The 13580-nt window shown below is 49.6% G+C and overlaps 5 protein-coding genes across 5 annotated transcripts; 3 read left to right on the top strand and 2 right to left on the bottom strand.

Annotated features, from left to right (window-relative positions):
- Positions 1-76: 76 nt before the first annotated feature.
- BDQ94DRAFT_145270 (putative MFS multidrug transporter) lies at positions 77-2244 on the bottom strand. The gene is made up of 6 exons (XM_026766608.1): positions 1982-2244; positions 1838-1932; positions 1453-1776; positions 1244-1396; positions 837-1198; positions 77-777 (listed from the first exon to the last, which is right to left on the bottom strand). Exons 1-6 carry the CDS (start codon positions 2145-2147, stop codon positions 222-224), a joined length of 1656 nt encoding a protein of 551 aa, XP_026625435.1. The 5' UTR covers positions 2148-2244; the 3' UTR covers positions 77-221.
- Positions 2245-2907: 663 nt separating this feature from the next.
- BDQ94DRAFT_42154 (uncharacterized protein) lies at positions 2908-3441 on the top strand. Its single transcript, XM_026775723.1, has 3 exons — positions 2908-3050; positions 3135-3215; positions 3274-3441. Exons 1-3 carry the CDS (start codon positions 2969-2971, stop codon positions 3375-3377), a joined length of 267 nt encoding a protein of 88 aa, XP_026625434.1. The 5' UTR covers positions 2908-2968; the 3' UTR covers positions 3378-3441.
- On the bottom strand, positions 3184-5044 carry BDQ94DRAFT_179355 (histidine phosphatase superfamily). The gene is made up of 3 exons (XM_026773354.1): positions 4631-5044; positions 3671-4581; positions 3184-3605 (listed from the first exon to the last, which is right to left on the bottom strand). Exons 1-3 carry the CDS (start codon positions 4994-4996, stop codon positions 3446-3448), a joined length of 1437 nt encoding a protein of 478 aa, XP_026625433.1. The 5' UTR covers positions 4997-5044; the 3' UTR covers positions 3184-3445.
- Positions 5045-5824: 780 nt separating this feature from the next.
- Positions 5825-6466, top strand: BDQ94DRAFT_171174 (uncharacterized protein; the record flags this gene model as incomplete). Its single annotated transcript, XM_026771681.1, has 1 exon — positions 5825-6466. The coding sequence occupies one exon, from the start codon at positions 5825-5827 to the stop codon at positions 6464-6466; it is 642 nt and encodes a 213-aa protein (XP_026625432.1).
- Positions 6467-10551: 4085 nt separating this feature from the next.
- On the top strand, positions 10552-12810 carry BDQ94DRAFT_179351 (uncharacterized protein; the record flags this gene model as incomplete). Its single annotated transcript, XM_026773353.1, has 6 exons — positions 10552-10633; positions 10696-10779; positions 10844-11463; positions 11517-11656; positions 11714-12058; positions 12123-12810. 6 exons carry the CDS (start codon positions 10552-10554, stop codon positions 12601-12603), a joined length of 1752 nt encoding a protein of 583 aa, XP_026625431.1. The 3' UTR covers positions 12604-12810.
- Positions 12811-13580: the final 770 nt, after the last annotated feature.

Raw genomic sequence — 13580 nt, 5'->3', positions numbered from 1 at the left:
AGGCAACAAGGCAACTACACGAGCATCCGGCTTCTATAGAGGCATTCCTTTCGTTTCAGTTACTATGGATAAAAGACTGTAAATATAGCTATTTAGAAATGGATACGCTCATCAGCCGCTATTATATGAAAGGGTATTAGAAGAATGGCAGGAAGACATGTCTGACTATGAGGGACACGTGAGCTAAACTGGGTGTTAAACAAATTCTAGAACCCAGGCATTCACTGCTCTTCCTCTGCCGTCGCCTCCAAATCCCCAAGATCCTGCCGCTTCTCACTCTTGTACGGTTTCCACCCAGTCCCAGCCTGGGCCGCAGCCGCAGCAATAGCCAACACACAAGCTCCCAGTAGCAGCGTCTTCACGGCTTGCTCATAGCTCTGAACAGCCACCGCTCTCTCGACGCCCGTCAGGCGTTTCGCCAGTGCCGGACTGCCGAGCAGTTTGCGGATCAATTCACCTCTATTGGCAAGTCCATGTTTCATGAACCCTGTCTCCAGCCCTCTCTTCAACTCACGCTGGAAGTAACCCCCACCAATAGAGGACCCAAAGCTGCCGGCAAACCCTCTGCTCATTCCTAGCAAGGCACTGATAACATAATGCATGTCTGGGTCTGTGAGATGTAGTAGATGGGATAGGGTATAGTTCATGACTGCTCCGACAGAAAGACCGTTGAAAGAGGTAGCAGAGAGATAGGCGACCGTGGAAGAGTGCGGTGTGGATAGAACGGATAATATGAGGTTGGTGAGGCCGAACAGGAAGAAGGCGATGAGGCCCGAGCTAGGATGAGGTTAGATCCGTTGTACACTGCTTCCAGGGGTTGGATGAGAAATACTTACATGTAGTAGCTGCCTGTTTTACGAATATGAATCCATCCGACTAGGAGTCCTCCTAGCCCGAACCCGGCGTTGGTTGGCACCAGAATCAAGCCCGCGGAGGCCGGAGACCAATCACGAACGACGAGTGCATAGACTGGCGAGTAGAAAAGAACTGCCCAGCGTGCCATCATGCAAACAGCACCCGCCAAGCAGCTGAGCAATACGCTCCTCTTCTTGAGTACTTCCATCGGGATAATGGGGTCGGTAGCGAATCTCGATTCTATTAAGACAAAGATCCCCAGAAAAACGAACGACAGAAGTATAGGCATTATTTTGATTACTGCCGCAGCAAGGCTCGACAGTAACAGGAAGACGGAAATTGTCTATAACGATTAGAATAAATCAACCAAGGATGAGGGGTCTCTTACCAACGTCAATGCCCCGGCATAGTCAACCTTTGCCAACCTTCGCAGCAGAGCGCGTCCACTTAGGTGTTCATCCTCCGGGCGTTCCGGGATCGCCAAGAATTGCACTGGGCCTAATATCAGGGCCAGCGGTGCTTGGATCCAGAAGATAATCCGCTACGTCCTTGATGTTACTCCACGGTACGATATATATGGTTATTATGGGAACTCACCCATCCGTAAGCCGGCGTCAGAAGACCGGCCAGCACCGCCCCAGAGGAGACACCGGTAGTCATCCCTGCGCTGATTAGACCGATGAAGAGACCCCGGCGCTTCTTGCTCGTCAAGTCGAGGGTCAAGACAAAGGCAATAACCATCTGCCCACCAGCACCACATCCTGTAAGAGCTCGTCCCAAAAGGAAGACAGGCAGTGTCGGAGCCAACGCTGTCACGAAGAGACCAATTGACAATAATGTGCAAGAGAAAAGAATATATACACGAGGTGTGAATATTTGGGAGAGTCGACCCGAGAGAGGTGTGAGGCTGGACATGGCAATCTAGTGACAATGGCATTAGCATGTGGATCCGCTGCACATGGCTGAATAGAAGGTTACGTACCAAGAAAGCCGAGTTGAACCATGTTGTCTCCGAAAAAGCATCCAGATCGGCCGCAATGTCGGATTGCGCGGTAGTCATCATCGACATATTGGTTGCTGATAGAGTTCAGCTTGATTTATCTGGATCACAACAGAGCTCCCATACTCATGATGAACAGCAACAGCCCCATGGCGGCCACTATCGCCGATCCCCTCAGGCGAGACACTTGAATTCGCGCCAAATCTTCCCCATTGTCGGAAGACTCCCCCAAGAGGGGCGTAGTCTCCTCCGGGACTGCTTCTGGACGTTCCTGAGCCGTCATGATGTGCATTCAAGTAGTCTACAGATTGTGTCTAAAAGAGAGAACGTTTCCCCCCCGCAGACTCATATCTGTTGTTTGGGCATCGACAACGACGGGGGAAATGATGTGATAAGGGGACCCAAGCTCGGGATGGGCGGAGGCGCATTTCTAAGCAATAGTAATGTTGCGGCCCTGACCAGGATTCCGTCCGGTTGGGGCATCGATAACTGTTATCGGGGGCCAATCATGAAGACTCATCGCGATCGGATTTCCCGCGAAGCTTTCAACTGCCTTGCGGAATAAAAGTACGCGGTACGTGTGCCTGTTGGTAGCCTTTGAGCCCGTGGTCCGTGGGTGTAGTCGTGACGTAGGCACCGTACATTTGTCCAGCTGTCTGGACCCTAATGGCTATGGTGAGTTATGCGTTGTGACAGGCGGGTGGACTAAGTAGCGGCATGTCAGTTATGCAGGCTGCATCGGAGGCAGTTGGACCCGATTTGCCGATGGTGGAGACTGAAGCGACCGACGGGAAATCTGGAAGAATAATATCAATAGTGAGGCTGCTGATTTGGTGGGGAAAGATTCCCGATGGAAATGGAAGGTTTTCGGGGAATTCTTTCCCTCAGGCAGCAGGTGACACTTGTGTGCCTGAGGCATTATAACTAGATTACTAGTACCAGGTGATGAGAGTTATGCAGCCAAGATGTCTGCTGTGTCGAGTGATGGTTGCAGCTGACTGCAACCACAGGATATATAGTATCGGATGAAATGAGACTCGCAGAATTTTGATCCATCATGGCCCAACAACAACTGGCAATCTGTAGTAGTACAACTCACGAAAATCTGAAACTATGATGAAGGCAACAATATATATTTGGACGCTCGGGCTAAGCCTGCTGACAGTGGATGCACATCATGATCGAACAATGATAAGTACGGATCCACTGCAATTCCAAATGATTTAGCTTTCATGTTGTTTCCGAAACATTGGAAGTTTAGCTAACCGAAGAGATTTAGCTGGGATAACAAGCTCTAAGCAAGAACCCATGCTCGATTCTCTCGCCTCGGCGCAGAAGGTGCTTGGTGATACCGCTAACTGTACGTTCTCTACGACTGCCCAGACCACATAAATAAAGGTGTACTGAGAGTCATTCAGCCTGCTACGTCTGCTCGTCGCCTTGCTCTCGAGCTGTCTGCTGTCATGGAGAATTCCCGCAATGTTGCTCCGATGGAGTCTATTGCTATTGCTGCCAAGATTGATTATTTGCTGGTTTTGTCTAAATAAGAGCCATCTAGCCAAGGTATCCGCGTGTACTGTATCCCAATGCTTAGCTAGACTGGCACATCGAGACGATGTCGTCTGGAATATACGGCTGGAGAATGCGGATCAAGGACGATAGAGGTATCCAATCCAATGTGCCGTAAATTGTTTCGATCGCGTGTCCACTATACAATACACGAGCGTAGAGGTCGTCTTCCGATGTTTGCCTACAGCCTCGTGAGACTCATAATGGTTATATTTGGGAGAAGGGTCCGAATGAAAATAAACGTACCATACTTCAAAAGCAATGTTCGATCCCATACCTGGCCACCGCAACGCTTTAATGCCCAACGCGCCAAGGATGGGCCCAAGGTCTCCATCATGAACGAAACTGTGGCTATACACTAGTTCGGATGTCCCTTGTTGCACCGCTTCTAGATGGTGAACAATTTCTCCGATGAACAGACCTTCGACCAGTTGGATGTACCGAGTAGCATTTGCGTTGTGTCGCCACCAGTAGTTCCACTCCCAGTCGCCTGCACGAAAAACCTCATCTGCCTGGCTGACAGTTGCACACTGCGTGTCATTCTGCAGGCTGCAGGGTAGCTCATAGCCATTGCAGAGGCGCGCCTGGAAATTATCGGAGAAATGGTCAAACGTCGACATCCAGCTGGAGGTATCGGCGTCGAACATGGTCGCCAGCTGACTACGGAGCGACTGGGTCACTGTCAGATGCTCGTTCCACTCCGCCGTGGACTCAATGGTGGAGAGCACCTCGCTGCGAGCGGAACAGGAGTATCCTTGGTCGACCGTGTCGACCCCCGAAGCTTGCTGGTGTAGCGGTAGGGGTGCATTGTGTTCGGGCCAGATACCTCGCAAAACCCCACCGGCAGATTCTTGGGTGAGGGCCGAGGTACTTGAACGGAGCCAGACCTTCTTGCCATTGTCCTCGTCCGGTGACGCCGGAATTAGCTGCAGTTGATCCCTATAGACGGCGCGGAGGTCGCGACCGTGCTGATAGCCATCCAGAAAGCCCCCAATCGTCAATTGAGGATACTGACACGATCCATTGACATAGTTTGTCAAAAATGGGTTGGAGGGATCGGAATAAGTTTGGCCATAGACGGGGATCGGAGTGGGACCTTGGGAAGCTGGAGAGACGTAGAGATGAGCCTGGAGGTTGTTGCAGTGATATTCCTGGTTCTAGAGCGAAGTTAGCGAATCTCAAGTAGGCACCGTGTTGAGACCATACCTCGCCGCCCGGAAGAATGTTGTAGGGGGTGCGACGCTGATGACGCTGCACGTATTCAAGGTAGACTAGGCGGGCAGAGACGGATTGGTTGGCGACGGGAGGTGGGAGCGAGTAGGTCTCCGCACGGGGATGCGGCATGGAACAGTAATTGTAGACATCTTGTGGTGTCGGGCTACTGGTCTGATCTGCCGGGGCGCTGTAGATACCTCCATAGGTGCCGACGGAGGAGTTGGTGATGTAGGTAGTGTGGTTGAGGGGAGGATAGAAAGTGTCGCGGGCCGCGAGGGCGGGATTCCCTGCGGAGAGCAGCAAGGAGAACAACACGGAGATCATGTCAAGCAACCCTTGGTAGATGCTGGTCATCATCGTAACACCTGGAGGCGGGAGTCCGATTAGATATAAGTACGATGTCTCCATAACTCCCTCGTAGTCTCATTGTGCTCTTCGGTGGTCGTGCCATTGAATCTTGGCCTACGAAGATACCAGCGTGCCTGTTGCCGACGGTCGGCTTCCACTCAGTTGCGACAATCTCCCACGTGCGCAGAGCTGAGGCAGCATGATGGAATGCCTCACCCCCGGCGATAGTTAGCGAGATTTAGTAGTGAAGCCAACCCCACGTGGGTGAAGCTGGACAGCTGCAGGACCCTCTTATCCAATGAATATACTGGGTCCCATTGAGGACAATGGACTCCCACAGATACCTGCGTCGCCTGGAAGGTACTTCATCCTTCTAGTGACAACATTCCACATCACCGTTGCCGAAATCCGTAAAGAAACAAACTCCTCCAAAGCATGAATCTTTTCCTATCGGAGATGACGAGGGAGGGAGAACTGCTTCATTTACTCCCAATCTTGTAGCGGAAAGAATGTGCCCTCCAGGCTGTCATCACGTGGGCACGACTAGTGTGTGCACCATCGAGGACTGACTTGTCAGCTTAGCCAGTGACGCACATTATTATTGCCACAATTCCCAGCTGCGATCCCTAGTAGCTCATCACAAGCAAATGCAATGGAACCGAACGCAGGAACCGCGTGGTCGGTGCTTGGCCTGTCAAAAATTCCCTGAATCGTCGATCCGATAGTCACGATGATAGACCCCGAAGACAACCCGCCAGCTTCTTGTTTGTCAAATATCAGGCCCAGACTTCGCAGGGCTCCACGGTTTCCATAAAGAAGCATGCTTTCATCAAGACGATGTATCATCGATCCAAAAAGGAACAGCGACTACAAAAGCTGAAAGCTTCCATCGGCCCGTTGCCGACCCAACGATCCAACCGATCAATCCTCCCGTCAACACCGGGATCCACCACATTCCCTATAGACGCGGAGGCGAGGGTCGAAGAAAACGAGGCATGCTCCTTCGACCGGGCGTTGCGGCCCGCTGGCATTGACCCCTTTGCTTCGCTCTGTATGCCTGCCAAGTCCAGTGTGGATTTCTACTTTGACCACTGTAAGATCGAGTCTACCTCGTCCGGTCGCATCAACGCCAGTTACCTCTCTGATCATGCTTCCAGACCGGACCGAATGTTCTTGAATCGACCCGTACTGGCCTTCCACTGTCGCTTGGAAGCCGCGCTTCTCCCTATTCGACGCTTGGCGGTCGATCTATCTTTCTGGATGCTCTTCACCGGTGGAATTGCAGCAATGCGTCATCCCAGTCGCGCGTGGTTCGTGGACCGTCTGGCCGAGGTGGCCGGTCAATTGTCTCTCGCAACCTGGGATGAGGCGCAGGCCTTGTTGGAACAGTTTCTCTTCTTCTCTCGGCCTACTGATACCCGAGCTGAAATTCTCTGGAAGGAAATAAAAAGGCAACAGGGTGTGATGCAGAAATCATAGACCAAGCAAAATATCTCATATTTTCAGACATCCATATAGTGCGTAACGATGCATCACAGTCGGATTGGACCCCTTGAATTCTATCACTATCACTATCAGCTTGTTAGTAAAGGAGGAATGGAGGGAGCGAGGGACGGGTATATGGAGAGCCATCATGAGCAGGAAAAAGAGCACCACGAATATAGCGCGTACAGGCAGTTTTATCAACAGGTCATGTGAGTAGTTACTCGTATGCTCCTAATGCAAGGGCGTCCGACAAGGTCCAAATCCTTTATACTGCCGTCCACCCACCCCAGCCAATAACCCACCGTATGTATTCGATTCGATTATCCTGGTATTTACCTACAAGGCCTACATATGGAACTAGGTACGGACTAGACTGAATGATATTGAGCCTGATTGGGCTGCATTTAGAACTAGTAAGTAGCGACAGCTTCAGAAGCGGGTCTCTCGCCGTCTTCATCGGCAAATACTTTTCTCTGTAGATAATACTAATAGTAGAGACCCCTGTGTTCCTTAATAGAGACGGAAAGACTGCATGGTACACAAGCTCAATCATCCCTTGCCAGCTCACTAACGGCAAGTAGTAGATGCCTCAAGCTATGTCTCCATCTTCATCAATGCAAATAATCTGGCCAGTAACTTCGCTTATCACTCCGCTTATCCCCCCGGCACGATGATATAATTATCCTGAGAACTGCTATTCTTCCTTCGCAAGAATTCCCGTGTTCTGCAGATAATGCCAGAACATAGATTATAGCGACAGCGTTGTACCAAGGCTATGATCACGAGAGATGAAGGAGACACATGCAGTAAGTAAAATCAAGTTATACAGTGCGATGTGCCACCTGTAAGAAACTCGGTCATGCTCGATTGATCTAAGGAAATTCAATCGATAGATGAGACAGAGAGTGACAAGACTGATGATGGAAGTCATAAGTGCCGTGGGCAGAGTATATCCGAGCTCGAACACTCTGTGGGAGATGAGGATATACTACGTCCATGTTAACTCTGGCTTAATAGTAGTAGTAGTTGATGAACGCCATATTGTGAGATCTTACCTCCATCGAAACAAGTCCCAAGGACGTATTGATCCGAGCTATTATTTAAGATGAGGAGGTCAGAACAAAAACTAGAGATATTTCTCAAAATTCACGTGGGCACACATACCCGGAATATCCCCTAGAAGTATTGGGGTCGTTCTACGCCCGGCGGCCAAATCACCAGGGACATCGCGGAAGTCCTGGATAGGAACGGTGAAGAAAATCCATGGGGTGATTAATTTCACCCATCTCCAGCCGTAATGCATGTCCGAGCCTCCCAGCTTCCAACAGGCCATGAGTTGGGAAACGACACCTAGAACGATGCAAAGATCCTTTGCAGGTCCTATTCTCGACAAGTGGAACAAATAGAGGGAAATAAGAACCACTACCCAAAGTAAAGACCACATGTGGACGTCCAAGGTATAGCTCAATAGGAGCCATGTTCCGGATGCTATGTAGAATCGTATTTTCACTGCAGCCACAGTAGTTCGGGACTGGGCTATTGGGCGGTTTGGCTTGTTGATCTTGTCTTCGATAGTTCCCCCCTCGGCGTTGTTTGCTAAGTCGATGCAGTAATAGAAGAAGAAACCGTAAAGTAGTGTATCTGTTATACGCTGTCAGATATAAGATGAGAACCGATTTCTGGGTAGGTCAGCCGTACTGGAGAGAGAAGATACGGCTTCTGCATAGGTTGCCCTTCGGTAGAGTAACGAAGCGGCAGTGAATATTGGAAAAGGAACAAAGGCTGCATCAAAATTGCTTTCCATAAACGCATATGATAATTGGATCTCTCGCTTTATTGTTACATAAAGCCAGTAGATCACATTAGTCCCAGATACTGATCTGTGATTGGGGTCGTTGGCGCGATTAACCACGACACTCATGTTGTAGATGTAATAAAGGTTTGAAGGTGGTAGCAAGTAGTAATATTACGAGTAGGCGGCAGCCTCAGTCGCAGTGCCTGAAGCTGTGTCGATATATAGTCCATACGACGCATGGTTAAGCAGTAGCCGTATTCCCAATTTATATAGCAAGCTTATGAAGACGAAAACAACCGACGACTCTTCCGCCCAAGGATGTAGTATCGGAAGACCAAGACATGTTTCAGTTGCTTTCGGTCCTTCTAAATTTAGAGGGGAGGAAGGTCGAAGATAAGGAGCAGTAGGGCGATGTTGAGTAGCTAGCGAAAGGTCTGGTGAAGGTGCCTACATTCTGATGAATCCCTAAAACGACGTTCTGGTGCACAATGTCAAACCTGCAAATAGAAATACCCCAAACCCCTTTCCATATGCGGTTAATTTCGCAATCTCGAGACTTTGGTCCGTAGGATGCAAGAATATTGGAAAGCAAATTGAAACCCGAAAAAGGTATCCAATCGGTCTTCTCTGCAGTAGAAGAAGACGCTTCCGAACATTGTACCAGCTACTAAAACTGTTCAACCGATGTAACTATACTTGTGAGATGTCAAACATCAGGTGCCTTGTGGTATAAGGAAGAGTATTTCAAGGACATTGCAGTAGGCATGACAAGTGCGACAGATCTTTGATACATCCGTCCACCCATCGACTCTGGTAGCTAACATCCCCAGCATTTAGTGATATAATATACTCCTCCCATAGAACAGTGCATGGCTCTGTAACAGCAAGCCAACTGCGTTTCGGGTGAAATAGTGACCTGTATGCTCCCGGCCAAGACAGTCTAGATATGAAATAAGGTTTACACCAATCTGGGAAAAAGCAGTCACCGGCGCAAGGGGAAAATGGTCAATATTGCACTGGCCGAATGCGGAGAAGGATCCTTGAGCTCATGTAGAATGTATGCTGACCTGAGGACCGACTGCAGAATATCATAGATGGTCAACTCAATAAGACCAAAGAAAAGAAAAGTGATGTGATGAGTGGCAGCTGCGCTAGAAGCCTTCAATTATAGACATTCTAGTTCTCATATAAGATGACTGTAATGGAAGGAGGCTGTTGAAGCGCTACCTAAGTGCCTCAGGCAGAAATCGCGTCGAGAGGTTATCCAAGAACTAGCCTTCTTTCTCCTCAGGCACATATAATATAAGCATCTATACTTAGAGCTACTCGTACTGCTTCATTGCTGTCTTTGCCTTCACCACAAAGGGTGACTATCATAGCTAGGGAACATCTGAGTATGTTGTGAAGACCACTACTACTTACCTTCAGGGCTGCGGCAGTTTCAGATACCAACCTGTAACAGACCCCAGGTTCGTCACAAGCCTCAAAGTGTATGTCAGAGCCACGTTGTGGTAACCTAAACTTTTTTACCTATTTCTTAGCTGTGGTTGTCAGGCTAAAGTCTACTCAATTAACTTTAAGCAAACGCAGCCGGAGAAATTCGACCATCCGAAATAGTCCAAGATAAGCCACGATACGGTCCACTTCTTCCTCATTCTGAGAACATAATATTCAGCGATCGCAGCACTTGGTGAAAGGACACGAAAGGGAAACACAGACCAAAGAGATTATGAAGTTCAAGAGCGGGGACGCCAGCGTGGGGCACTCTGGTGGGCTCAAACCATCAACCGATGTTGGATTTTGAGTAGGGATGCTAGTAGCGTGTTGCCAAGCTTTGCTAAAGATTAGTGGGATGTTCAGGGATATCGTTTGTCACCTTCACCAACACCCTTGTCGGCCATCTTGGGGACTATCTCAAAGCCCTAGTAAGAGAGTCCTGCTAGAAATATTACTATCAAATAATGTAGCCCTCTCTCACAATACTCCCGTTGAATCAATACGCTAGATACACTGCAATTAACAGCATTCTTATCCGACCGCAGATACCGCCTCGTGAAATCCTTCAGTCTGCCGATCGCGGACTTAGAGCGAGGCTATGGCGCATGGGCATCTTCACTTTTTCGCGTGGCAGTTTGGGGGCCAGAGTTTAGTTTAATTTCCCTAGGGGGTTCAGACTTATCTCCCCGTCTGTCTTCGTCTGCCCATGTTTGAAGTGTCTTCAATTCATGAACGCTCCCCCTTGTGGTGGTAGTGGTTTAACGATACTATCCACTCGACCTTCACGATGAAGGGTTTCGCGCAGATCGTCGGCTTGTACGCCTCCTTGGCCGCTGGGAGAAAATATTGTACCCGGACATTTCACTCTTGTGTGTGAACTTTGTGCTACTTAGCTCTCATGGCCGCTTTTTGCTGACTTGCAGTGTTTTAGCCATCATAAATAACCAGACTTTGTTCATCGACGGTGGTGAAGTGCGCTACCTTGAAGATAATAATACCATTTCGGCGTATGCCAGTATGTTTCAACTCATGCGTGGATGATTTGCTGGCGAACATCGTTCTAATATATTGGGTTTCAGTCCGCGACCTGCAGACCGTCGACGTCTCCAAGTCCTTTTCGAATACCGATTCGGATCTCTTCACTCACATCGACAAACCGTATAATGCATCTGATCCCGATGAGTACCCAACTTTCCTTGATGAAGGTTCCGCGTTCAACGACGGCGAGAACCTCTACTTTTACGGCGGGTATAAAAGCGGTCGCGACGGCCCAAAGACCGTCCCGCCCGTCGAGACCTGGAAGTATGATATCCAAAACAACAACTGGACGCGCGATGGATTTGGTGGTGTGCCGCTGGTTCGGCTGATAGAGGGAGGGGCAGTCGTTTCGCACTCCCAGAATAAAGCGTACTATCTGGGGGGCGTTGAGGACCCGGGCGGGAATCCGAATATCTATGGTACTGCGGGAGCGGACGTGGAAATTGTCAGTGGATTGTTGGTTCTGGATCAATCTACCCTGCAATGGTCCAATTTATCAACGTCGGAGATGAATAATTATGGGACTATCGGAGCAGGGTACTTGAATATCCTGGAGGACGTTGGGGATGAGGGGCTTCTAGTAGCCTTTGGTGGGTATAAGTATCCTGTCGGACATAAGGTTTCGCTTCTTTGTGCGAGCCAAACGAATACTACCTTCCATGTATGCCCCATTATTCTGTTATTGCTCTTTGTGTGTCAGCTAACCAGAGCTAGAACCCTATGGAATACATCACCCTGTATGATATTGCGAACCAGAAGTGGTACACGCAGCAGAGTACCGGGGATATTCCAAACTGGCGGATGGCGGGCTGCAGCGTAACGGTGGCAGCACAAGATCGGTCATCGTTCTCCATGTAAGTATTGATGATTATGCGCCGACTGTTGTGTCTATTGACATATCTCCAATCCAGCTACGTGTTTGGCGGGATGGCTGCAACCACCGCAAATTCCGACGGGGATGTATATGTTCTTTCATTGCCGTCATTCCGATGGATCCGCGTGAACGAGGGCAGCAGCATCCGCGAGAAGCATACATGCAATGTCCTAGGGAAGCATACCATGCTTGTTGTTGGAGGCACGATCCCTACGGACAGCTCGGAATATGAACCGAAGCCGGTGAACTGCGACACGGGCACATTCGAGAACGGACTAGCCATCTTTGATCTGAACCAGCATACCTGGCTCACTGACTATAATGCGGACGATCAATCAGAGTATGCTCTCAGCTCAGCAATCACGGATGTTATTGGTGGCAGGTACGTTTGAATTGACTTTATAATGTTTAGTAGTTTTGCGGCAGTGCTGATGAACCACCAACAGCTCCACGGGCGGTGCCAATGTCACCCAACCGAAGAACGGCTTCAACGACACCACATTGGCGACGATGTTCCAGAAAGCAGTCATCACCACCACCACCAATTCCACAACGGGTGCTAACTCGACCTCAACATCGGCAAACAGCAGTAGCAGCAGCACGGGCAGCTCCAAGGCTACTTCACTATCCAAAGGAGGCATTGCGGGAGCCACCGTCGGGGCGGTGGTCGGTGCCAGTGCCATTGCGGGGCTTGCCTTCTTCCTAATCAAGCGCCGACGTGCCCAGCCCAGCCAAGAGACTCCTGCCATGGCGCATCCACCCGTCTATGAACCGCCCCAAACAGGGCTGGCAGAACTTAGCAGCGGCGGGGTGACACATGAATTAGCAGGGAGTGACACGCAGGATGCGACTGCCGGGAATTGGTGGCAAAAGACTCCTAATATAGCGGAAATGGATGGGGTTGCAAGGGCTGAGATGAAGGGGTGAGCTGTGTGACTATGAGGATCTAATTTCATCATGTTGGGTTTGGCGTTTAATCATAGCGTTCCGTATGAATAGGGAGTGGTAACCTAATATCGACTTTCCGTATGCGTTCACTTTTCGAACGAGTAACCTCCCAGAGGACGCGTCAGATATATCTACGGGATTCGTCAGGATCTGTGACCTGTCAAAGCACCACCGCTAGCCTTCCTTCGTCCCTATTAGTGTCTGTCATATTCAATGAATTGGGAGAATAATGTCAGCAATGGCGTGCAAAAGCACTGACGCGTATGTGGGGTAGTATGGAGAGCCAGAGGGATTGGAGGACAAAGTAAAGGGAACTGGTGTATGCGAAAGATGATCCAATCAATACCCTGGTCTACATAGCGCGACTCTCGGAGATTACTCGACTGCTTATGGAAGTTGCTGCACTATGCTCGGAGTCCCTCCCGATCCATGTGCTTCCTTCGCTGGAGTTACTATAATTAACGCGGTCTGCGGCACACTAAACACGACAAAACAAACTCAGGAACAAACAAACAGTCAAAACACACTGAGTCCGGACTTGCTGCCTGAGGCGACGATCGGATCATTGCCGTTACAGCATAAGTTTTCAGTTGCTGCCCCCCCCCCCCCCCCCCCCTTTCAAACAATAGTGCTACAGTCCGTGACCGCGACAGATATTTCCCAGGGATCCATTACGATCTAGAATTCCAGACCATAATCTATCTACTAGTATCTACCAAGGATTTAAAAGGGGTTCGACCGTACTCTGTACCGTTCCTGGCTATATTGCCCGTCCCTGGAAGAGATAGGGGGATCCACTCAGATAGATAGCATCACCGAACCCCTGTATCGAGTCACGGCGCTAGCAGGGAACAGACAGGGTTTCTTGCATTCACCGTGCACAGCTATCTTTTCACGACTTGGGGATAGAAGTCTCGTGCGATTCCTAGCATAGTTGATATGGCAGAATTGTTGAT

The sequence above is a fragment of the Aspergillus welwitschiae genome (genome assembly GCF_003344945.1).
Source record: "Aspergillus welwitschiae strain CBS 139.54b unplaced genomic scaffold BDQ94scaffold_19, whole genome shotgun sequence".
Taxonomy (NCBI): domain Eukaryota; kingdom Fungi; phylum Ascomycota; class Eurotiomycetes; order Eurotiales; family Aspergillaceae; genus Aspergillus; species Aspergillus welwitschiae.
The sequence above is the reverse complement of the archived record's forward strand: the minus strand, read 5'-3'. Positions and strand labels throughout refer to the sequence as shown.